We start from the raw sequence: 20,243 nt of genomic DNA, 5'->3' as shown, positions 1-20,243 counted from the left end.
GTACATCCTAATCCCAAGTTCATTTTTCTGATTAACTGTGTGGTTAAACAAGGTGTTTTTTTATTTCTTTATAGTACCCATAATGACTTTTCATTTCTTAAGTGTAAATCATGTATTTTTGTAGTCTATATGTGATTGTTATTAAATATGTACGAAGGTTAAAATATTATGATAGAAATATATATAAAGAAATCGTCTAAAACAAAAAGAACAATGGTATTTATAGTGTTTCTGGTAATGGACGAAGATCTGGTTCAACGAATTCATGCTTAGCCTTTTCTGTATGCAACACTTTTGGTGAATAATAAGTTTCAATCGTCTTTGGGTCTAGTAATTCTGGATATCGTTCAACAAGCGCAAAAAAATCGTTCTCGTACTCCTTATACGATCGCATCGCAGCAGATACTAATGCGATATAAAACATGGTAATTGTTTCATTATACGATTGACTCTTTTTCGCATCCCTTTTGAAGTGACTCTGTATTGTCTTTTTGATCACTGGTTCAGCAGCATCAGGTCCAAGCTCACGAATATAATTCCAGGCCAATCTGAGATGTGCTCGATGTGTCCACTTTGTTGTATCCAAAGTACCATCACCCTCTGTGAATGCTTTCATAAACACTTGATCACCAACACTTCTGTATCCTCGGTCGTAATAAAGCAGTGGTTTAGCCTCTTCACGTACACCATGCTCTCCTCCAACACCTTCTTCCACTCGAATGACCTTTGTGATCCACATTTCATGGTCACCTAGTTCAATCACCTTGTAAGCCTCACAGTGCATTGCTCCTACAGTCCCCGACAGGACAGGTAGTCCTGTCATTGGATCGTCAAAAAAGGGTATATCTTTGAACTGGTCAGCGCTTGGTGAAGAGAACACGACGGACTGCTGTACTTGCTCGTGACTGAGCATATTGAGAACCATGCTGCCAGACGAATGCAATAGTTGTGAAGCTCGTGAAGGCACTCGAACACAAAACGACACAAGTGGTTCCGGATGTAAACAGACAGAAGTGAATGAAGCCACGGTGATGCCTCGTCGATAGCTGGGGTCTTCGGGTTTACACGTCGTAACAACTACAACTGGCTGTGGTACTTTTCTCATGATGCCACGCACATCGTCAATCACTTGAGTGGATAGACTTCTTTGGCAAGATCGAAGCGTCGATCGCGTAAAAAGTCTAAGCATTAGGCTGTAAAAAATAAAAAATTATGTCATGGTCCCCTCTTTAGGGCTCTTTTTGTTGCTCTTTTATTTTCAAGTTCCGTTATAATAATTCAAACTCAATGAGCGCTGACTTCGCCTCTGGGAATGCATTATGTAGGGGGACTGAAAGGTAAAAATCTGATAAGGGTTTTTCTTTTTTTCCTTTTTTCTTTTCTCTCTCTCTATTCTATTTATTTTGTTATGTACTTGTCTGGTGGTCAAAGTTTACAGAGTGTAGAAATACCAAACAGCATCCAAATAAACATAGGTTCTTCATCGTCTTTTAGTCCAACCGAAAAAGATCAGATAATTCTTCGTAGAATGAACCTTTCTTCAGACGACTTGGAACATGAATTGCAAAAGACAAAGTTCCCTTCAGAGTCAACTGAATTTGATGCTTCCCGTAATTATTTGGCGACTATATCAACTTCTTTAAATCGCTTCAATAACCTGACTAGCTTAAATCTATCGAGCAACCATATATCCACTATTGACTCAGAGCTATATCTTCCACAGCTTACAACTCTCTTGCTTTCTGATAACCAGATCGAATTTATTCCTGACTATATGCCCTCTTGCTTTCCCAGTTTGGTCGTACTTCATCTCGACGGCAATAGGATTTCATTACTCCCTCGGACAATTGGGCAGTGGCACTTGATGCAAGAACTAAAGCTAGGCTCAGAACTATTTGGTGGTAATGCGATTGAATATCTACCAGAATCCATAACACAGATGAAGAAAATAATTGAGTTAAACTGTTCTTATAATCAGATCACTAGCCTGCCTTCGTTACAGGGCATAAACCAGCTTCAGCATCTTAACTTATCTTTTAACCGACTAGAGAGGGCACCTGATATAGACTCTTTAGGATTGAAGAGCATCAATCTATCAAATAATCGCATTGTATCACTACATCAAGAGTTTGTGCGCTTTATATTGTCATCTCCAAACATGGAAGTAATAAATTTAAGCCATAATCGAATATGTGTCCTGCCATCCGACCTACTGGAGCAATCTAAAGTTCAAGTGATCATCAAGGCAAATCCACTCATACAGCCTTCTAACCCACAAGAAGTTAGCGGCAGTAACACTCATAGAAACGGGTGGTTTAGATCTGTGAGACAGTTGCTACAAAGAGCGTTGCCTGTTTCTGACCATCCACAAGCAGCAGTCCGAGAAGAAGAAGAAGAAAGATCAATAAATAACATGGATGATTATACCAGCACGTTACTGCCGCATAGCAGGCTTCCAACAAACAATAATAACAGCCACCTGGTGTTAACAGGCACAGTTATTGATGATAGCAACCAAGAGCTTGAAGAAGGAGGAGAAGAAGAAGAAGCAGGTTCGACAACATCTGAGCAGGATGAGATACCACCTTACTTGATTCACTCGCTTCGAGAAATTGCATTACGAGATACCATCAAGACCAATTTTTCGGCTACTTCGCTTCTTCCACCGCATATCGCATTTGCAATTGAAAACAAGACAAGGATATGTCCTATATGTGAGCGGCCGTATATTTACGAATGGGTCAGTTCTATCCAATCCAGACAATACCACGGCTATAACTCAACACTTCGAAGTATCAAGTTTTGTAGTACGCGGTGCTGGAAGACGTACAGAGAAAAGATAAGGATAAGGGCAGAACAGCTACAAAATGCGGAATCACAACGACAACGAGCGCTCGAGTTTCTCCGTCGTGATCCAGAACCATTACAACCTGAATCGTTCAGCTGGGTCGTAGCTGCTGTCACAGCTGCAAGAGAACAAGATGAACAGATAGAAGCGATGACGAATGCTATATAAGCAAAAGATGAAGCAATAAATGTCTGGCTGTTTTGTCTCTCCTCTTTTTTTTTAAATCATGAAGGCGCAAAGTAACCTTACATGTATAGCATTTGATCTATTCAAGTACAGCGCTACAACGATTAGAGTGAGTTAGAAGCAATTTATTTCTAAAGTATACAAGAACTATAATAGTAAAAAAGTATTCTTTGTCAAACTTTACAGCACATATCCTTGTTCAGGCCGTCTATAATCCCAATGAGCAATCTCTTCTCCGTCAATTTTTCTTCTAACGATCATAACATCTGGGTGATTATTAATGACATCAAAGATCTCTATCCAAAGATCAATATACTCTGGATAATCCTGGATGAACCGATAATAGAAATCTCCGATAGGTGATAATGAATATGGATGAAATAACGGATTTCTAATAGAAAGAAGTCGTTTATGCTCGAGTCCATCAAGAATATCCCGCGCAGCTGTATCTATCAGCCTTTGAATGGCACGCCTTTTGACAAAACCATAGCATATCTTCCATAGCTTAACAGCGATGACAGAGAGAAAGAACAAGATAAAGGGTACACACCAGAATTCAAGCTGTGGCAATTTGGTTGGGATGGAACGTGTGATCTGAATGTTGATATAAATCAAACCAAAGAATAAGCTATAGATGATGAGAATTATAAAGATGGATACAAGCGTTTTCCACAATAACGGTATAAACTTTGTGAAGAGTATTCTACTGTAGTAGTTGTGTATAGGTTCAGAGGGCACCTTCTGGCCAAGGTTAGGCACTGTCGTCTGAGCTGAGCTAGGATGCCTTTCAGAAGAAGCTATCGAATCTATTGGCCCCTGTTGTTGACTCACGGACGGTAAGTTAACATAAAATCCACAGAATTCCCTATTATCGCTGTCTGATTCTGTATTAGGATAAAAGAGCGTTTCATGATGAAATGGGGATTTACGAGCAAAAGTGTCTTGTCTGCTGCTTGATGGTGGCTGGGGTGCGCTTAATGTTGTAGAGTCAAGACCAAGTGTCTGGTGAGACTCTGCACGAGGTCCAGGTAAACGATCGCTATCACTGACAGCCGGTGTGCTGTTACCAAGTTGAGGTGGGTTAGAGCTGGCTGTACTATGGTAAGAAGACACTTCGCGACCAAAAAAAGGATGAGGAGCGAAAAAGCGTAGTCTGCTGCTTGATGGTGTCTTAAGCCAACTTGAAGCTATGGGGTGGAGGCCAAACGATTGACGTGGCTTTGCACGAGATTCAGGAAAACGAATGTAATCGTCGACTGTTGATATACTGTTTCTAAATAGAGATGGTCTAGGACCGGCTGCACTACGGTAAGAGGATGCTTCATGATACAGAGAAGGTCTAGGAAAAAAGACACCTTGCCTATTGCTTGATGATGATTGAGAAGAACCTGATGCTATAACTTGAGAAGGATCCGATGCTATAACTTGAGAAGGATCCGATGCTATAACTTGAGAGGAATCTGATGCTACAGCCTGAGAGCCAACTTGATCACTTGTGTAGGAAGCTGGTGATGGTTGATTATAATGTGATACACCAGGCAACTTTGTTTCAAGCGAAATGTGAGATAAAGGATACGTTGGATTTACAGAAGAAGATGGAGGGGATGAACCAAGGCTGAGGTAATCGTTTGTATCAAGATTAGAAGCATCACTCTCTGTTTCAGTTTGTGCTAAAGATTGCCAGTACTCATTCAAGATTTGTAACCGATTGCCATATACTTTTTTATTGAATAACTTTAATAGCTGGTTTCTTCCCATATTAGGCTTATGTGTAATGCCATGATGAAGTAAGGTTTCTGCTAGGACTTGCTTGCAAAGTTTTCGTAAATCGACGTCTTCGTCTAAATATATATTTACATACATGTATTAAAGAAAACGAAAGTATCAATGTACCTAAATAATATAAATGACTAGGAACTGCTCTTTCTTCAGATTCTTGTGAAGTGGTAGACATAGTTTAGATAGTAAAGAGGTTATAAAATGAAAAAATGCCATTTTATACTTGATAAACAATGAATAGTGTAAAACAATGAAAGCCTATGATGGCGCATTGAGAAGTAATCCATGGTTGAGTCATTATGCTAAACATCGTTGTTCGATTTTATTAGAAGACACAATATTCGCATATCCAAGATTGACATTTAGGCATTATTACCAATTTGATGGTAGTGCTCCATAATTTAATTTTAAAGTAATTTTGGAAAATGACAAAGCTTCTTCTCCTATACCAAATATTTCAGGCAGTGCTGGCCAATACGCTGTAGGGGTATTCTTGGTGATTGTAATCAAAAGGTCTGAACAGACAAGATTGATTTTCAGGACAGATTGGGGAAACATAAAGCCACGCTTGAATCACGCTTCTTTTGTACAAACTGGAAAAGAGTGATCTACTCAGAATATTGTACTGACAGATTTAGAGGCGAGAAACCTTGAAGGCACCGAATCATAGGCTCAATCATGTGAGCCTTTTGTAATTGTATAGGGTGGCCATGCTCTCCGCTTGCATCCAAAAACATTATCATGTACAATATGACAGTGCTCCTACCCACAGCTAGAGCAGGTCTGAGCTACACTGACTTTATTCCTGTTTATCCATTAGCTTGATAGTTCTTTTTTATTCGAGTATTTCTTCAGGCTTCGAGACAATGTAGAGGAATGCAAGTTTCTTGATCATGACGACTTTTCCCAGTGTATTTACGATTCTTGTAATGTGATCATTTCCTCTACTAAAAATCGTCAAGGATGAACTCGTCAAAGCATAAGTTTCTTTTTCCCTAGATACTTGTCATGTAAACATACACTGCAGTTTTTCTTTTTTTTTCTTATTGTATAATCTACCTTTATTTCATGCATTAAAAAAGTGATAAAGATCAGTCACTGCACAAAAATTGCTGATCAAATGCACTAGGACATAATTCTAGAAAGGTCGATATACTGATAGCTAATCGTTCCACAAGAAAGTAGCCACATGTGGGGTCAGGGTAAATGGGTAACCAAGAAGATATAGTAGAGGGACTAATTTTCCTTACATAATTCGGTAAGGCTGGCCTCTTTATCGCATCCTTATCTTCGGATTTTACATTATGAAGCATGATAATTCCGTCTGGAGCTACATTTGATGTAGGTATTAAGCAAGTATCTAAGATACAACCCAACTGATGTATTGTCAGCTGCTGAACTTTTTTTGTCGAGTATTCGCTTGCACCTGAGAAGGAACCAGCTCTTACAGGAGGGAAGCTCTTTCGGATATCCCATAGTGAAAGCAAGGGCTTTTGTAATCCACTGTCACTTGGATGACGAATAACAAGTTTGCCATGAGACACATATGCATCTTTTACTCTGAAATAATGTTGAAAGGAACAAAAATCAGGCACTGTCCAAATGAACCTGTTGTAAGGGTCAAAAGAAGCAAAATATAAGAATAGAGAAGATTCATTTCGTTTGTTTAGGTCAGACTGTACATCCGTAGAAAGTTCATGAAGATTTGTTGAAACTAGGTTTAACAATGGTTTTGACTTATTGTTTCGAAGTTTAAAGACGAGTGCTTCATCAACTAATGCTTGCGGAAATACGGAATATAAGGCATTAAACGTAGATAAAGGAACGTGTTGAAATATTTGCAGAATAATTTCGAATGGTAATTCATCTATAAATGTCTTCATTATGTAATAAAAAATAACAAAGAGAGAGAAAAAAAAGTAGAGACTGACACACTTCAAAAAAGGATGACAACTACGATATCATTGTTCTTGGCACTGGTTTAACTGAATGTATTCTCAGTGGTATCTTTTCTGTTGAAGGTAAAAAGAGATAAAGCACGGATAAATAAAATATTCTGGCTTTTCCCACGAGTTTCGCTATGACAATGTAGTGAAATAAGTTTTAAATATTTTGAAAGATTACATAAGATATTTAATATAAAACATGCCTCTCATATCAGAAACATTCAGCATATAAACTTGGTTAAATTAATCAACCAGTTTTGTACTTGTCCAAGATAAAAATAAAAACCGGAGCTTTAGTGGCTATGATTAAAACTTAATAAAAGCTTTCCAGTTTGTTACAGAAATAACAATAATATTTATATTTGTAATCCTAGAAATAGTGCAGTAGTGGCTTCTATACCTGCATGAACATGCTAAATGTATTGCCGATGTTCAGAATGTAGCATGTGATATGATAAGTCATTGCCATTTTACATAATTTTAACTACCGCACTTTGACTTTTTTTTTTTTTTCTACAAAGATCCAAGGAGATCACCCACTTAATTTATATTGTGTGGCATCATTTTTTATATTCAAGTTTCATATCCATGGTTACGTCTGTGCTACTCACTAATACCATAGCAATATAAAGCTAAGGTATCACCGTGTCACTTGTCAGCTTTCTTGAAGAGTCGTTCATTACACAAACCCTGATTTATTCTAAATGATAAAAAAATACGTTCTTTCCCAAAACCAGGAAAGATTACAACAGTTAAAGGAGCGCTACCCACGAATCAAGTTACACTAGAAATGGGTATGATGATAATCACTTTGCAAATAAAGTATCAGCTGTGGAATAAACGTAGTTTACTCAAGGCATATTTTTAATAAAAAGCTCTTAAATATGCTGCATGAGCCAAAATGTGATTTTGTAATGTTTTTAATGTATTTTCAAGTTTACTCCTCCTTTTCTGATGACTTGAGGTAAGCATATTTCCATAGTATATAGAGTTATGAATCTTTGCTATTATAGGAAGTGCCTGTCTTTCTTTAATATAAGGGATGAGACGAACAGACTCTTCCATCTTATACTCTTGGGTCAATGGGAATAAACGTAGGTACAGCGGTAAGCGTTTGTGATGATCATTGGAAGTAGACGTGGAGAAAGGGGGTTACTAAGTAGATAATTTAAACAAATATGTTCTGCTCAAACACAATTCTTCTCAGAGTTGTTTTGGGAGCTCAAAAACGTATTCAACCCATTTGTTTTTTCAAACAAGCACGCGGTTAGTACTTTATAAAAAACTTATAAACTTTATTGTTGACGATTTTTCTAAGCAATCAGAGACCCACGTTTTAATCCCAGTCAATTTTGAGTGTATTTGAACTCCTCTAGCTTATCGATCTTCATTGTGACTATCTTTCGTCTCTTGTTCACTCTTTCTCTTTAACTCTTCTGCTTATCCATTTTAGCTTACCTGTTTCAAACAAAGTTTTTGACTTCAAGATTACTCTAGAGAATAGCCTTTGGTCACGAGAGCATTATCAATTAACAATGCATGTCGGCAGTTTAAAATAGACACGTTGGTTGCAGGGTGACTTTGTCACACAGATATCGTCCGCATGGCTTTAGTCCTTTTTTTGACTTTTTTCCTTCTTTCTTCTTTTCCCTTTTTTTTTTCTATTCAGCCCTTTATTTTAACTTCGATGGTAGGAGGAGGAACGCCTACGCAATCAATTGCCGAACTCATTACAGAGTTTCATAAAACAACAGGAGATGTACCACCTTCACTTATTGGTGCAACTGCGACTTTGATCAATCGACATGTGTATGTCTTTGGTGGTAGATTACAATCAAGTCGACAAATATCCAATCGACTCTATGTTCTATCTTTAGACACTATGTCATGGAAAATTGCCTTTCCTCAAAACACTCCACCTGTGCCTCGTTATTTTCACTCAGCCAGTGCACACAATGATACACATATCATATTTTATGGTGGTATGACAGTTGGACAACACCAGCATAGACGATCCGTACCCTCAGATGAATTGACAACGCTTGATGACTTGGTCTTTTTAGACATCAAGTCACTCGCCTGGGAGTATCCCAATCTTACCAATCAGCCTATTCCTTCGCCTCGTTACGCCCATATTTCGACCCTAGTGAATGACAGACTGTTCATTTTGGGTGGACAAGACATTGAAAATAACTATCTGACAGACATTAGCATCTTTGACTGCAGGAAACGAGCGTGGTGTGAGCCAATCTCAACACAGCAATTTCAATATGGTGCCTACCGCTCAGCTGCAGTAGCAGTTACACCAATTCAACTATCCCCACCCTTTGCACCCAACATGGATCTACTCACTGATCCTTTTGAGGAGACAAACATCACAGTGAAAGAAACGGATATCTCTATTCATGTCTATTCAAACTATAGTGGAGCTGAGATCGCTCGACAGTTGCATTCATGGAAAATAAACACTAATAGTGAGTGTGTGGACATGCTGAACCAGACTGAGCAAGTTGGAGCCAATAATACTGCACCGCCTCCTATTCGATTCCCATCTGCATTTATGTGTGGTCAACAATTCATATTGGCAGGACCACATATGAGCGGCGCAGTCCAACAGTTTCAGATTTGGGCACTTGATATGACAAGCTTTGTTTGGACTAAAGTTGAGCCTGGTCCTGGCATCGCACGTGGCTCCTGGTTGCGCGGAATGTTGTGCGAAACAATGAACAAGTTCCTCATCTTTGGACATCCAGCACGCAATATGCAGGATGACTACAAGAACCGTGTTCACTGCTTTGATTATCTAGCTCTCGTTGACATTGAGGTGTTTGGTATCTACAGACCGCCACAGACATCCTTCAGTACCATCGGACAAAGTTTAGGATTATCAATGCTCAAGGATCCTGTGTTAGCAGACCTCAAGATAACAGCAACTGACAACAAGTCTATCTCTGTTAATTCATCCGTCTTGGCTCAGCGATGGCCATCTATCCGCTCACTACTTAAACCTGTCACCTCCCCTCAGCCTGGGATGTCAGAAATACTTGACCACGACAAACGAGAGCTTTCATTTCCTGACACCTACATCGTCCTTATCGCATTCCTGCAGTATATTTATACTGACCATCTTGTCACCGCTCAACAGCACCAACCTCAAATTCTCTCACGGCTCCTGTTTGTAGCCGACTTTTTCCAGATCACACGACTCAAGGAGCTCGCGATCCATGCTCTACATCAAATGCTCAATATGTCTACTGCTGCCATGATTTATGAATCTGCATCGTTATCAAATGCAACTTCATTACAAATTCGTGCTTTGCGTGTACTAATCAATGCTAAAAAGATGATGCAACGACAGCAAAAGATGCAGCAGGTGACCGAACGCCCCATGCTCCCTGCCAATCCGCCTCAAGAGCCAATACTGCCACTAAACACTGCTCGTACAACAAGTCAAAGTGAGCCACTCAATTACTACAGCAGCAACTCATCTAAGCTTTTACAAAAGCAAGACTCACCTACAGCAGCAACAGCTCCAACTTCTCCCGATTTTACACAAAATAATATTAATCATCATACCCGTTATCAAAATATCAACAACATCCCATTTGCATCATCACAAAGCGCAACAACGCTCAATCATCGCAGATCTCCTTCTGAGCAGTCTATGTCATTGGATTCTTATCAAGTACCAGGTGCACCGCCTACACCCATCAGTAGCAAGTCAATCAAACTGACCGCCCTTTTGGCACGTCAGCAACAACAACAACAACAGCAACAACAGAATGCATACTTTGATAAAGAAAATTCACCTGTTTCATCTGCTGCTCCTTCACCTAGATTATCACCCATTCAACAGCCATGTACAGATACTTTGATTAAAAATAGTAATAACAGTAAAACTCATTTTTGGAGACATAATACCGTCAGCACAAAAAAGAAGACAAAGACAGAAACCAGAGCATTTGGCTTTACATTAAGTAAATAGAAGAAAGAAGCCGGCCTTTCTTTCCTTTAATAAACTCTCCCTCTTTTTTATTTGGCAATTTTGATTTGAAATGTACCTAAAGAAAAAAAAATATATACTTAGTTTACAAACATGTAAGAAAATGAATAGGTTTACATTGAGGTAAGTTTGATGTTTCTGCTACTACTACACTAGGAACACCTAGACTGGCTAATGCTCCACGGATAATACCGCATGGAAACCAGACATACTAAAAGAAAGGTGTAAAAAGATGATATTTATTAGATATAGTACAACTTACAGGCATTGCCTTCTTGGCTGAATCAGCTCCTCCTACGTCTGTTGACATGCGCATAAACCATCTGAACCCATTGTCTTGTAATACATAGACTCCCTAAATTAAAGTATGAATGGCTATTCTCTAATTTAAAAAAGCCTCTTTACTCTGTGATTTGTTTTCAGGTTATCAATCTGCTTCTTGAACATGATTGTCCAAAGATCTTTACAAATAAATTTTACAACATCTAGAGTATCTACAAATCGTAGTCTATCTTTGGTGAATCTATTCTAAGCATTTAGTATAAAGCAATACTTTAAACAGATATATTACCTCTCTATCAGCCTTTGACCAACAACGTATCCTAAAGTTTCTAGTTTATAGAATATCGCGTCATTATCCCCATCAGGTTCAGAAGTAGTTGTTCTGCAGACAGTGTCTACCATTTCAATTAAAAATAAGTCCATACATGTCTCGCTCACTAGACGTGGTGGTATTGAGCTTGAGTTGTCTTCATTATAATTCATGTTGAAAAAGTTGGAATAAGCAATAATAAAGCAAATAATTCTCCCCTTTAAAAAACAGAAAGCTAGCAGGTACGTCACATGATCAAATGGCCAATAAGAATGACGTTTTTCTTTATTACTTGCGTATACATGAATGACAGCTAGTGTTAAAAAGATATATAGATATACATGCAAGTCAAACGAAGGAAATATAAAGAAAAACAAATGGGAGAAAGTGATGATGACTGTATTAAGATATATTAAACAGCAAAATTTATGCGTCCCTTTTTGGTCTTTTTTTTTTCAGTTTATTTTTATAGATGCTGTCTTCATCCATTTCACCAACAGAAGGTCAGCTTCATAACCCTTTTGATGATGAAGCATCTGTTGCGTTAATAGAACCAGACATTGACCTGACAGGACAATCTACAACAAAACCAACGGAACCGCAAAATGTATCCCCGACTGTCACTGGCAACATTGGCTCCATTAACAACATTTCTCAGCAACAACAACAACAACAACAATATGAAGATACGCTAGACGAACCTGTTTCAGTAACGATTGTAAATATAAAAAAAAAAAAAAAAAAAAGTTAGTTAATGAGTCATGTATAGATGCGCGACGTGAAAAAGGTGGCCAATAAGTCATTACAAGTCCTTCATCCAAATGGCGATAGAAACGTACTGAGAGACTGTAAGTTATTATGGTTTTTCTTTTATTGATATTAACTTTTCTAAAAGGGGATCTATGGGGACCTTTAATCTTTTGCCTAATTCTTGCCATGTATATGATCCATTTATGCATATGCAGATATTAACTTTTTTCTGGTAGCGTCTTGAGCGTAGAAGCGCCCAAGGAACAAGCCATGCCTATCTTTACAGGTGTATTTGTTATTGTATGGGCAGGAGCAGCTGTTGTTACGGTCAATGCTCAATTATTAGGTGGCGCCGTGTCCTTTTTCCAATCGGTTTGTGTGATCGGTTACTGTCTATTTCCTATTGTCGCATTGGCCATCATTGCTTTGTTTGTCAAATTCATCTGGATACGCTTGCCAATTGCCATTGTATCGTTTGCATGGTCAACTTATGGTTTGTTTAAATTGTAAACGCACGACAAGATGAGTCTTACTTTATTCTATTAGCTTCCGTCGGATTCATGTCTGAAACTCAAATACATCTACAGAATAGACGAGCACTAGCTGTAAAGTATATAAATGACCTTTTTATTAAAATACTAATGGGTGATATTAGGTTTATCCTTTATTTTTATTCTATTTTGTCATTACGTGGTTAGTCTTGATTTCATAAACAGAAATATTATTATGACTATAGTATTTGTCTACTTGGATACACAGAACTTAGATCTTTCGATTAGGAATCATTGAAGCGGGCAATTTATCAGGCAACTGTGCGCCTAATTCGACTGCCTTAACGAGATGCAATGCCACGCCAAATTGATCTGCATCCATGTAGCCATCACTATCCCAGTCCGCAAGTCGCCAAATTTGAGCCAGTGTTTCTGTAGGCAATCCGCTTTCTTCGAGCACAGGCTTGACGCTTGCACCTGAGACCAGACCATCACGTGGCCGTAAGGACTGGAAAATAGGCATATAGCTATTCTTGTCCAGTTGAGTGTAATCCCAAAAGGAAGGTGGCAGCTGTCCGTTCTTGACGACTTCTGCGTCGACATTAGGTTGAGCGAACGGGTTGATCTGAGACTTGTCCAGCTCAGGGTTGCCCATTGGGAACCGAGACATCAATCGAGGCAGATCGACAGCAAGGGCATCATCCACTCTGGCAATCAAGTCTTCCTTTAACGACTTGAATTTGTCCATATCATATAATGCAAGGTTTTGCTTGAATTTTTCTGGGTTTGGGAAATCGCCAGCGGGGAGATGATGTTTGTTTTGGATCTTGATAAACACTTGGTCGAGGTTCTTGAGAAGCGCCTCTTGTTTCTTTTTTTTGCCAAACATGGATGGCATTTCTTTTTTGAGATGACTGATAATCAAAGCATGTACCTTGGCCAGTCGAGCTCGTTTGACAATCTCATTCACTTTACGAATGGCTGCATTTCGTCTGAGTTCTTTTAGATCCCTCAGCAAGTCTCTTGACTCGGCTTCGATCAATTCACGACAATCTTCAAAGCAATTACTGGGCTTTTCTGTCCAAAACGAGCTAATGTACACACGCATCACTTCAGGTGTTTGAACGACCTTTCCTAGAGACCACATCATGGCGCCATACACTCGCATAAGTTGCTGTTGACTGACCATGTCACTCTTGTTCAAGACAACACGGATTTTTTCTTCTTGGCCTCGTAAACTATGAATCGCCATCTTGAACTCATTAGAGATATCCAATTTGTATGAATCAAACATTAGAAGGATCAAATCGGCACGCTGTGCAAACCATTCGATGACTTGAGTAAAGTCATAACCTCGCTCGATTCTCTGCTTGTCGCCTGCCAAGATACCTGGTGTATCAATCAATGTCATATTTTCCAAGACAGGCGAAGGAGTCTCTGAGACCTATATAAAGATGTAAGCTAGGCAAATGTATAAACACGGCTTGTTTACTTGAAATCGAGATAAAAATGCTTGTCCAAAATGATTGAGACCACGGAAAGGTAAATCCTGGTTGACAGCAGCAGCATTACCAGGGATTATACGATCTTCACCACCATTCATGACAGCTAAAAATCGGTCTGTAGTAGGCTCGACACCGATATGCTCACCAGGATATTTTTTATCAAGCAAGTACCGAATAAAGGTCGTTTTACCCTTTTTTTTTACAGAATTGGTTACTACATTATATTGCTTATCTTGTTAATATTTACAGTCGAGTACTGGCCGATGAGCAACACCATGGGTTTTGCTTCAATATCTGAATCCGTCAAGGGTGCAGAATGAAATCCTTTTTTTCTTTTATGGTGAATACATTGTATACATTCATTGCATAAAATTGCAAAACACACGAACCTTCAAAATTGTATGTCACTTCTAAAGGCTTTATCTTTGTCTTGTAAATCTTTTTAACACCCTCTATCACTTGAGCATACTCATCATCTGCCCAATTTGTGGATGAAGAGTAGTGAGGACGATTATTAGAAGGTTGGCTGCTACTTCCGTTCACGTTGGTTGACTTGGTTTTTAATGACTTCATAAAGAAAAAGAGGTATGAAAATAAAAACAGAAATGGTTAAATAAATGGGACATACATGACGTTAATTAAAAACTCCGCGACTGAAACCTTTCCTTTATTTCCTTAATTTTTTTTCATTTATAATATGTATAAAATGGTCGGCGTCACCTTGCAGGTAGTGTCAGGCAAGGGACACCTGTGGAATTCAGAGATAGCAAGCCAGAGCTCTGAATTCCCGGCGGGAAAAATTAGATTAACAACGAGAGGGACAATGTCCCTCATTATAGTTGTTAAACTATAAAGAACAGATACTACACTTGATCTTAGCCAAAAGGCCTGAGAGGATAAGGAAAAAAATGGTTTCTGCCTTTTGCTCGTCCTTTTATACTTTTTTCGAGCCTCTTTATGCGTGACTGTTGATTTGATACTCCTATTTTCTAGAATTCTTTTTGCACATGATTGGTTGTTTATACTCACCGGGTCAATGTTACACATAAAGTGCGCAAACAATCATTTAACCTTAAAAAGAAAGAAAGGGATAAACATTGAATCGTTTATTTACGCCAACACTCATAAAAAAGGAAATGATTGGTGAATAAAGGCAGTGGAATAATACTAATGTGACGATAGGTTTCGGAAACAAGGAGAGGAGATAGTAAGTTACCTCCCTTCTTGAAGTTCTTTTAACATAATTTTGTGTGTTTAGAGTAACATGCGTTTCTTTGAACACACACACATATACACACGTACATTTAATCACTTGTGGTCATGAGAATGGCTCTTGTTTTTTATATGTGTAAACTGTAGTACGAGCATCATTTTGGTCTGTCGCACGATCAATCTGCAGCCGATACTGATTAAAAAAAAAGTGTGCCCATTTAGGGAAAGGATAAATAATGTAGCGAACACACAGAGAAACATACTGAATTTGAAGCCACTCGAGTGACTTTGTATTTGAGAGTATTTTTTTTTGTGAGGAAAAAAAGAGTATACATATTTTACATATAGAATGACAAGCATCAACACGTAAGATTAGCATAGAACAAAGGCAACATATTGTTAATATATTATTCAAGTATTCCTAGAGGTTTCAAACCATGTCTCTCAAAATATTCTTCACCTTTTGATAAAGAAATACTTCAAGACGACGATAAAGAGCTTTGGTTGATTCGTATTCCTGACAACGTATGTGTTTGTGTATTTGTAAATGCATGTTTTTATTGATGAAATTTACTATAGATTTCAGAAAAGGATCTGGAACAATTAAAGTTAAAAGTCCCAACAGCAACAACAACATCTAAGCTCGCCAAATTAGAAAAAGACAATAATAAATATGCTCTATACAAGGTGCCCACAGACAGCTTTAGCAGTAGTAGCAGTAGCAGTAGTAATAGCATTGATGATGATAAAGCGCAAAATGATGTTGGCATTAGTGGACAAGAAATGTTAAGTTTCGATTGCTTGGTGCCTAGCCGTGAAGATAATGGCAAATTTGTAAAAGGTAATATAAATCATAGACATATATGCGCGTATCTTATAATTTCTTAAAGTGGATAAACCATTCGAGCATTGTTTAATTTTGGATGAAATTGTTGATATTCCTGATTCAACAGCATTAGCAGAATCCATTCGTGACTCACCCATCTACAAACGAGAACAGCCTGAAGGTCTCAAGCTGCGTTTCTTGCCAACTGGTTACTATTCAAGTAAATATATTTATAACAAAGTGATCCCAATAAATGGTATATCTCATTGTTTTATATTATAGGAGAGGATGAAAAGCCAAAGGAAGAAGAGAATAGAAAACGATCTCTTGAGGAAGAAGACGTAAAAGAGCCTGTGAAGAAGGTTAAAAAGGAAAAGAAGGATAAAAAGAAGAAGAAAGAAAAAAAATAAAGTTACCAAAAAAGGGTGGTACACGTCATACTGCCTTACATATAATTTCCTTTTTTTTTTTCTGCTTGTTTCTTTCATTTTGTAATCATGTCTTCTACTATCAACGTCAACGTCAAAGCTTCAGGCGATAAAAAGTTTGTTATTACCATTGATCCAAGCAAGAGTGTGCTTGAGTTCAAAGAGATGATTGCTGAAAAGACAGATGTACCTGCCGAAAGACAAAGACTCATCTATTCTGGTCGTGTATTGAAAGACAATGATACTTTGTCCGATTGCAAAATTGGAGACGGCAATACCGTCCACATGGTAAAGGGATCGCAACCAGGTGCACCTAAAGGTAATATAAATATAAATGTATATAAAATTAGAAAATAACATCTACTTAGCAAGCAGTACACCTGCTGCTGCTGCTCCAACAACAACAACAACCACAACAGCCAGTGCACCACAAACAAATGACAACAATACCAACACACAATCTATTCCAAACAATCCGTTTGCAGGATTAGCAGGCATGCCTGCCGATTCTCAAAGCAATCCTTTTAATCTATTCGGTTCTGGCTTCGGAGCAGGTGCGATGGGCAACAGCTTTGGAAGTCTACTTGATCCCAACATGGCCAACCAGATGCTTCAGAACCCCATGTTTGCACAATACATGTCAAGTGTACTTCAAAATCCTGCTGTTTTAGATTCTATCATTCAAACTAATCCTCAATTATCAAATATGGGACCAGAGATCAGACAGATGTTGCAATCACCTGAATTCAGACAAATGTTATCCAATCCAGACATGATTCGTCAAATGGCTACCATGGCTTCCATGTTTGGAGGAGCTAATCCTGCTAGTCAGCAACCTGCGGCAGAAAATCCATTTGCTGGTCTTGGCAGTGGTGTACCTCCTGTGGATCCTCAGTTACAACAACGTATGGCAGCCTTATTTGGAGGTAATAATAATACCAATACTCAAGTGGATACACGTCCACCTGAGGAGCGCTTCCAGGTTCAGTTGCAACAATTGAACGAAATGGGATTTTGGGATGCAGCAAAGAATATTCGAGCCTTGATAGCAACAGGAGGCAATGTGAATGCTGCTATTGAGTTACTGTTTAGTGGCAACATTTAGATTAATTGTGTTTTTTTTATAAATAAACTATAAAAGGAGAGAAAGTCATCTGCCTTCTTATCCACACGAGTTTTAGCCCTCCCTTTATTTTTCTGTAAATATCCTTTTTATTATTAACTCGTACGAAATAGATTGACGAGTAAATTTCTGAATTGTTGAAAAAGAACATCCTGTTGACTTACATCATCCATGTGATTTGAAATGGGAGGCAGGATAAATTCGATCGTTCTCAAGCCCAGATTGTTTTCTTCTTGTAGTACACGCTTACCACTCTGGGAGTGTTCAATCAAGTAACCCTTGATGCATTTCATGACCACTTCACCTCGTTTTTGTAACCAAAGCTGATAATTGGGGATCTGTTCAGGTTGCACCAAAAACTTGTCTGGTAACAGTGAGAGCGGAATGGATAAGGAGGAAATATCATACTGACTTGTCAATTTTAGAATACTGCGTAATCCAAGAATGAGAGAATGTCTATTGGATACATCAAGAGTACTGATACCTAATACATGTGTGTGTGCGAAGGATGATGATCAGATGATTTTTTTTTTGGCTTTTTTTTTTTTTTTTTGTTACTTGTGCTATCAATGACCAAGTGAAATACGACTTGAATATTGGGTAAATTAGAATGTTTTGTGACAAAAAAGGAACCTTCCTGTAACCCTTCAGGATGACATTCAAAGTCCTGTTGAATGACGGATAATTGGGTTTCTATATCAGCAAAGTGAAACTCTGTCGATTGCTGACACCGCTCAAAGAGTGATTGGTTCCCTGCCTTGCCTGCCTTGTACTGCCTCCAACCATAACCTGCCGGCTGATCCTGACGACGGAGGTCGTTCAAATCGACCAAGACAACGGTTGCACTCAGATGACTTGTATAGAGTTTAGTTGCTGTTTCAGCACGATAAGCCACGTCTCGGAGAGGATCACAGGGTATCACTTGATCGGTGACAAGGAGACGTAAATTGTGCGTCGATTTCACCTGAGCAGTTCCCATCATGATAGTGAATGATTCAGCCAAAGGGGGCGCAGGTTTCGGCTTATCTTCCTCAATCCCCAAATTTTCCATGGCCTTACCTAACCAGCCACCTAACTTTCGAACGGAGCTCAAGTGAGTGTTCTCCATGGCATGTTTCTGTTGCTGCAGGAATGAAATAGGGTTCCAGCTTTTTCCGGTTTTGTTGGTGTTACCCAAAGATGAGGCACGTTGAAGGGAGTGACGTTTGTTTTCGATCGAGCTGTTACTCCTGGACCTTGTTGTCTGAATAGAACGACGCAGGGGAATGTGAGCGTCCACCTTGGCACGGTTCTCGAGTAAGAGGGCGATGGCAGCCTCGACTGATTGATTTGAGAGCATTAGTGCTGTCTCAGCTTGGTCTTTAGCAAATCCCATTTCTTGAATACTCTTTACGCCCTCTGTGTATTCACCATTACTCAGAATTGAGCTGGCTCTTCGTTTAGAAGAAGAAGAAGAATGAAGGGAACCTGTGTCTGGATGATCCCAAGCCTTGACACGACTAGCAGCTGCTTCCACCATTTCCTTTCCATCCGGCTTTTCCTCTGACCTGTTTTGGTATTCGCGGTATAACTCAATGACAAATTCTCTATATTCCTGACGTTGTGTTTGTTGTAATTGAAGAATATCTGATTGCCAAGTAGCTTCAAACAATTCCATTTCTTCTACATGTCGTGTGAATAAACTTGTCATGTTGGCTGAAGAAGATTCTATTTCCTTTGCGTGTCTAACAAAAATATAAGATAAAATGAAGACACATTGATGCTTGACACCTGCCTTGCTTTGATATTAGTCAATTCATGATCCCTTGATACATATAGTTCCTGAATAGCCAAGGTATAACTTGATTCTAATTCTAGTAAAGTATCAAACAGGTTGGGTACAGGACAATGAACAAGAGTATGATAAGCTCTAGGAAAGACATCCTAAAGACAAGTTAATCATCATAATTGAAAATATTAAAAATATACCTCTTCTGGTTTATTATTATAAGCTAACGTAGTGGATTGATATGCATTCAAGAATGACTTCTTTTTATTCTTGTCAACTGGATGTTCTATTTGATTAATTTCTAATAAAGCAGATGAAATGAGCGACAAAAGTGAGATAGAATAGTAAGGAGGCAATGATTGGGTCTGTGTGATATGATGAACATAGTCTCTAATATGTTGCTCTTTTTTTAAATTTATTTCAAATCTTTTTTTAGTATTTTTAATTAAAATAACCGTATTGGACATTTTAAAGAAAGAAAAAAGGAAAGATTTAAAAAAGTTCCCGCCTTAATCTCATGTGTAACTTTTGAAACAATAAATGTCCGCCTTCTCGGCAAAAGATTCCATGTGACGAAATGCATGAACTAAAAAAAAAAAAAAAAAATTGGGAGGATAGGAAGGATGTTGTCAAAAAAGGGTTAAGGGAGAGACTTATATTGTAACTTTAAAAAAAAAAAAAGTTGTCATTCAACAAGTCCGATGGGATCTACTTTAGAAAAAAAAGAAGTATAAATAGCCCTGCTTTTCTTTTTCTTTTTTTTTATTCTTGTTCTCTTTCTATTTT

At 38.4% G+C, this 20,243-nt stretch overlaps 11 protein-coding genes across 11 annotated transcripts; 5 read left to right on the top strand and 6 right to left on the bottom strand.

Annotated features, from left to right (window-relative positions):
• Positions 1–220: 220 nt before the first annotated feature.
• On the bottom strand, positions 221–1,105 carry RHIMIDRAFT_245406 (uncharacterized protein; the record flags this gene model as incomplete). The annotated part of the gene is made up of 1 exon (XM_023610196.1): positions 221–1,105. The coding sequence occupies one exon, from the start codon at positions 1,103–1,105 to the stop codon at positions 221–223; it is 885 nt and encodes a 294-aa protein (XP_023464002.1).
• A 224-nt stretch (positions 1,106–1,329) lies between these two features.
• Positions 1,330–3,115, top strand: RHIMIDRAFT_36952 (L domain-like protein). The gene has a single exon (XM_023615160.1). It carries the CDS (start codon positions 1,409–1,411, stop codon positions 3,014–3,016), a length of 1,608 nt encoding a protein of 535 aa, XP_023464001.1. The 5' UTR covers positions 1,330–1,408; the 3' UTR covers positions 3,017–3,115.
• A 99-nt stretch (positions 3,116–3,214) lies between these two features.
• Positions 3,215–4,988, bottom strand: RHIMIDRAFT_245404 (uncharacterized protein; the record flags this gene model as incomplete). Its single annotated transcript, XM_023610195.1, has 2 exons — positions 3,215–4,875; positions 4,928–4,988. The coding sequence occupies 2 exons, from the start codon at positions 4,986–4,988 to the stop codon at positions 3,215–3,217; spliced, it is 1,722 nt and encodes a 573-aa protein (XP_023464000.1).
• Positions 4,989–5,629: 641 nt separating this feature from the next.
• RHIMIDRAFT_36940 (uncharacterized protein) lies at positions 5,630–6,846 on the bottom strand. Its single transcript, XM_023615159.1, has 3 exons — positions 6,064–6,846; positions 5,873–5,975; positions 5,630–5,808 (listed from the first exon to the last, which is right to left on the bottom strand). The coding sequence occupies exons 1-2, from the start codon at positions 6,694–6,696 to the stop codon at positions 5,952–5,954; spliced, it is 657 nt and encodes a 218-aa protein (XP_023463999.1). The 5' UTR covers positions 6,697–6,846; the 3' UTR covers positions 5,630–5,808; positions 5,873–5,951.
• A 1,600-nt stretch (positions 6,847–8,446) lies between these two features.
• Positions 8,447–10,093, top strand: RHIMIDRAFT_205654 (galactose oxidase; the record flags this gene model as incomplete). Its single annotated transcript, XM_023606843.1, has 1 exon — positions 8,447–10,093. A coding segment is annotated over one exon (1,647 nt), but the record flags the coding sequence as incomplete, so codon positions are not given.
• Positions 10,094–10,517: 424 nt separating this feature from the next.
• On the bottom strand, positions 10,518–11,736 carry RHIMIDRAFT_260407 (transport protein particle component). The gene is made up of 5 exons (XM_023611459.1): positions 11,334–11,736; positions 11,168–11,285; positions 11,025–11,117; positions 10,880–10,973; positions 10,518–10,820 (listed from the first exon to the last, which is right to left on the bottom strand). Exons 1-5 carry the CDS (start codon positions 11,525–11,527, stop codon positions 10,792–10,794), a joined length of 528 nt encoding a protein of 175 aa, XP_023463997.1. The 5' UTR covers positions 11,528–11,736; the 3' UTR covers positions 10,518–10,791.
• A 90-nt stretch (positions 11,737–11,826) lies between these two features.
• On the top strand, positions 11,827–12,816 carry RHIMIDRAFT_205747 (Yip1-domain-containing protein; the record flags this gene model as incomplete). The annotated part of the gene is made up of 6 exons (XM_023606852.1): positions 11,827–12,072; positions 12,124–12,202; positions 12,250–12,292; positions 12,341–12,597; positions 12,651–12,709; positions 12,760–12,816. 6 exons carry the CDS (start codon positions 11,827–11,829, stop codon positions 12,814–12,816), a joined length of 741 nt encoding a protein of 246 aa, XP_023463996.1.
• A 50-nt stretch (positions 12,817–12,866) lies between these two features.
• Positions 12,867–14,673, bottom strand: RHIMIDRAFT_205643 (uncharacterized protein; the record flags this gene model as incomplete). The annotated part of the gene is made up of 4 exons (XM_023606842.1): positions 12,867–14,039; positions 14,088–14,291; positions 14,348–14,424; positions 14,490–14,673. 4 exons carry the CDS (start codon positions 14,671–14,673, stop codon positions 12,867–12,869), a joined length of 1,638 nt encoding a protein of 545 aa, XP_023463995.1.
• Positions 14,674–15,661: 988 nt separating this feature from the next.
• Positions 15,662–16,548, top strand: RHIMIDRAFT_239762 (uncharacterized protein; the record flags this gene model as incomplete). The annotated part of the gene is made up of 5 exons (XM_023609235.1): positions 15,662–15,678; positions 15,729–15,837; positions 15,892–16,153; positions 16,203–16,358; positions 16,421–16,548. 5 exons carry the CDS (start codon positions 15,662–15,664, stop codon positions 16,546–16,548), a joined length of 672 nt encoding a protein of 223 aa, XP_023463994.1.
• Positions 16,529–17,893, top strand: RHIMIDRAFT_36865 (ubiquitin-domain-containing protein). The gene is made up of 2 exons (XM_023615158.1): positions 16,529–16,885; positions 16,935–17,893. Exons 1-2 carry the CDS (start codon positions 16,636–16,638, stop codon positions 17,669–17,671), a joined length of 987 nt encoding a protein of 328 aa, XP_023463993.1. The 5' UTR covers positions 16,529–16,635; the 3' UTR covers positions 17,672–17,893.
• RHIMIDRAFT_239760 (uncharacterized protein) lies at positions 17,785–19,924 on the bottom strand (the record flags this gene model as incomplete). The annotated part of the gene is made up of 4 exons (XM_023609234.1): positions 17,785–18,173; positions 18,248–19,413; positions 19,458–19,612; positions 19,658–19,924. The coding sequence occupies 4 exons, from the start codon at positions 19,922–19,924 to the stop codon at positions 17,785–17,787; spliced, it is 1,977 nt and encodes a 658-aa protein (XP_023463992.1).
• Between the last annotated feature and the right edge of the window lie 319 nt (positions 19,925–20,243).

Source organism: Rhizopus microsporus (genome assembly GCF_002708625.1).
Source record: "Rhizopus microsporus ATCC 52813 unplaced genomic scaffold scaffold_14, whole genome shotgun sequence".
NCBI classification, from domain to species: domain Eukaryota; kingdom Fungi; phylum Mucoromycota; class Mucoromycetes; order Mucorales; family Rhizopodaceae; genus Rhizopus; species Rhizopus microsporus.
This window is presented reverse-complemented; position numbering and strand designations above follow the sequence as displayed.

What these genes read in the sequence shown, in the direction of transcription:
- RHIMIDRAFT_36952 (XM_023615160.1), top strand. Translation starts at nt 1,409, where the DNA reads ATGTACTTGTCTGGTGGTCAAAGTTTACAGAGTGTAGAAATACCAAAC.
- RHIMIDRAFT_36940 (XM_023615159.1), bottom strand. Translation starts at nt 6,696, where the DNA reads ATGAAGACATTTATAGATGAATTACCATTCGAAATTATTCTGCAAATA. An exon ending in GGCCAGCCTTACCGAATTAT is followed by an intron (nt 5,976 to 6,063) that starts GTAAGGAAAATT and finishes TGGAACGATTAG; the next exon opens with CTATCAGTATATCGACCTTT.
- RHIMIDRAFT_260407 (XM_023611459.1), bottom strand. Translation starts at nt 11,527, where the DNA reads ATGAATTATAATGAAGACAACTCAAGCTCAATACCACCACGTCTAGTG. An exon ending in GGTCAAAGGCTGATAGAGAG is followed by an intron (nt 11,286 to 11,333) that starts GTAATATATCTG and finishes TGCTTAGAATAG; the next exon opens with ATTCACCAAAGATAGACTAC. An exon ending in CAGCCAAGAAGGCAATGCCT is followed by an intron (nt 10,974 to 11,024) that starts GTAAGTTGTACT and finishes CCTTTCTTTTAG; the next exon opens with TATGTCTGGTTTCCATGCGG.
- RHIMIDRAFT_36865 (XM_023615158.1), top strand. Translation starts at nt 16,636, where the DNA reads ATGTCTTCTACTATCAACGTCAACGTCAAAGCTTCAGGCGATAAAAAG. An exon ending in GCAACCAGGTGCACCTAAAG is followed by an intron (nt 16,886 to 16,934) that starts GTAATATAAATA and finishes ACATCTACTTAG; the next exon opens with CAAGCAGTACACCTGCTGCT.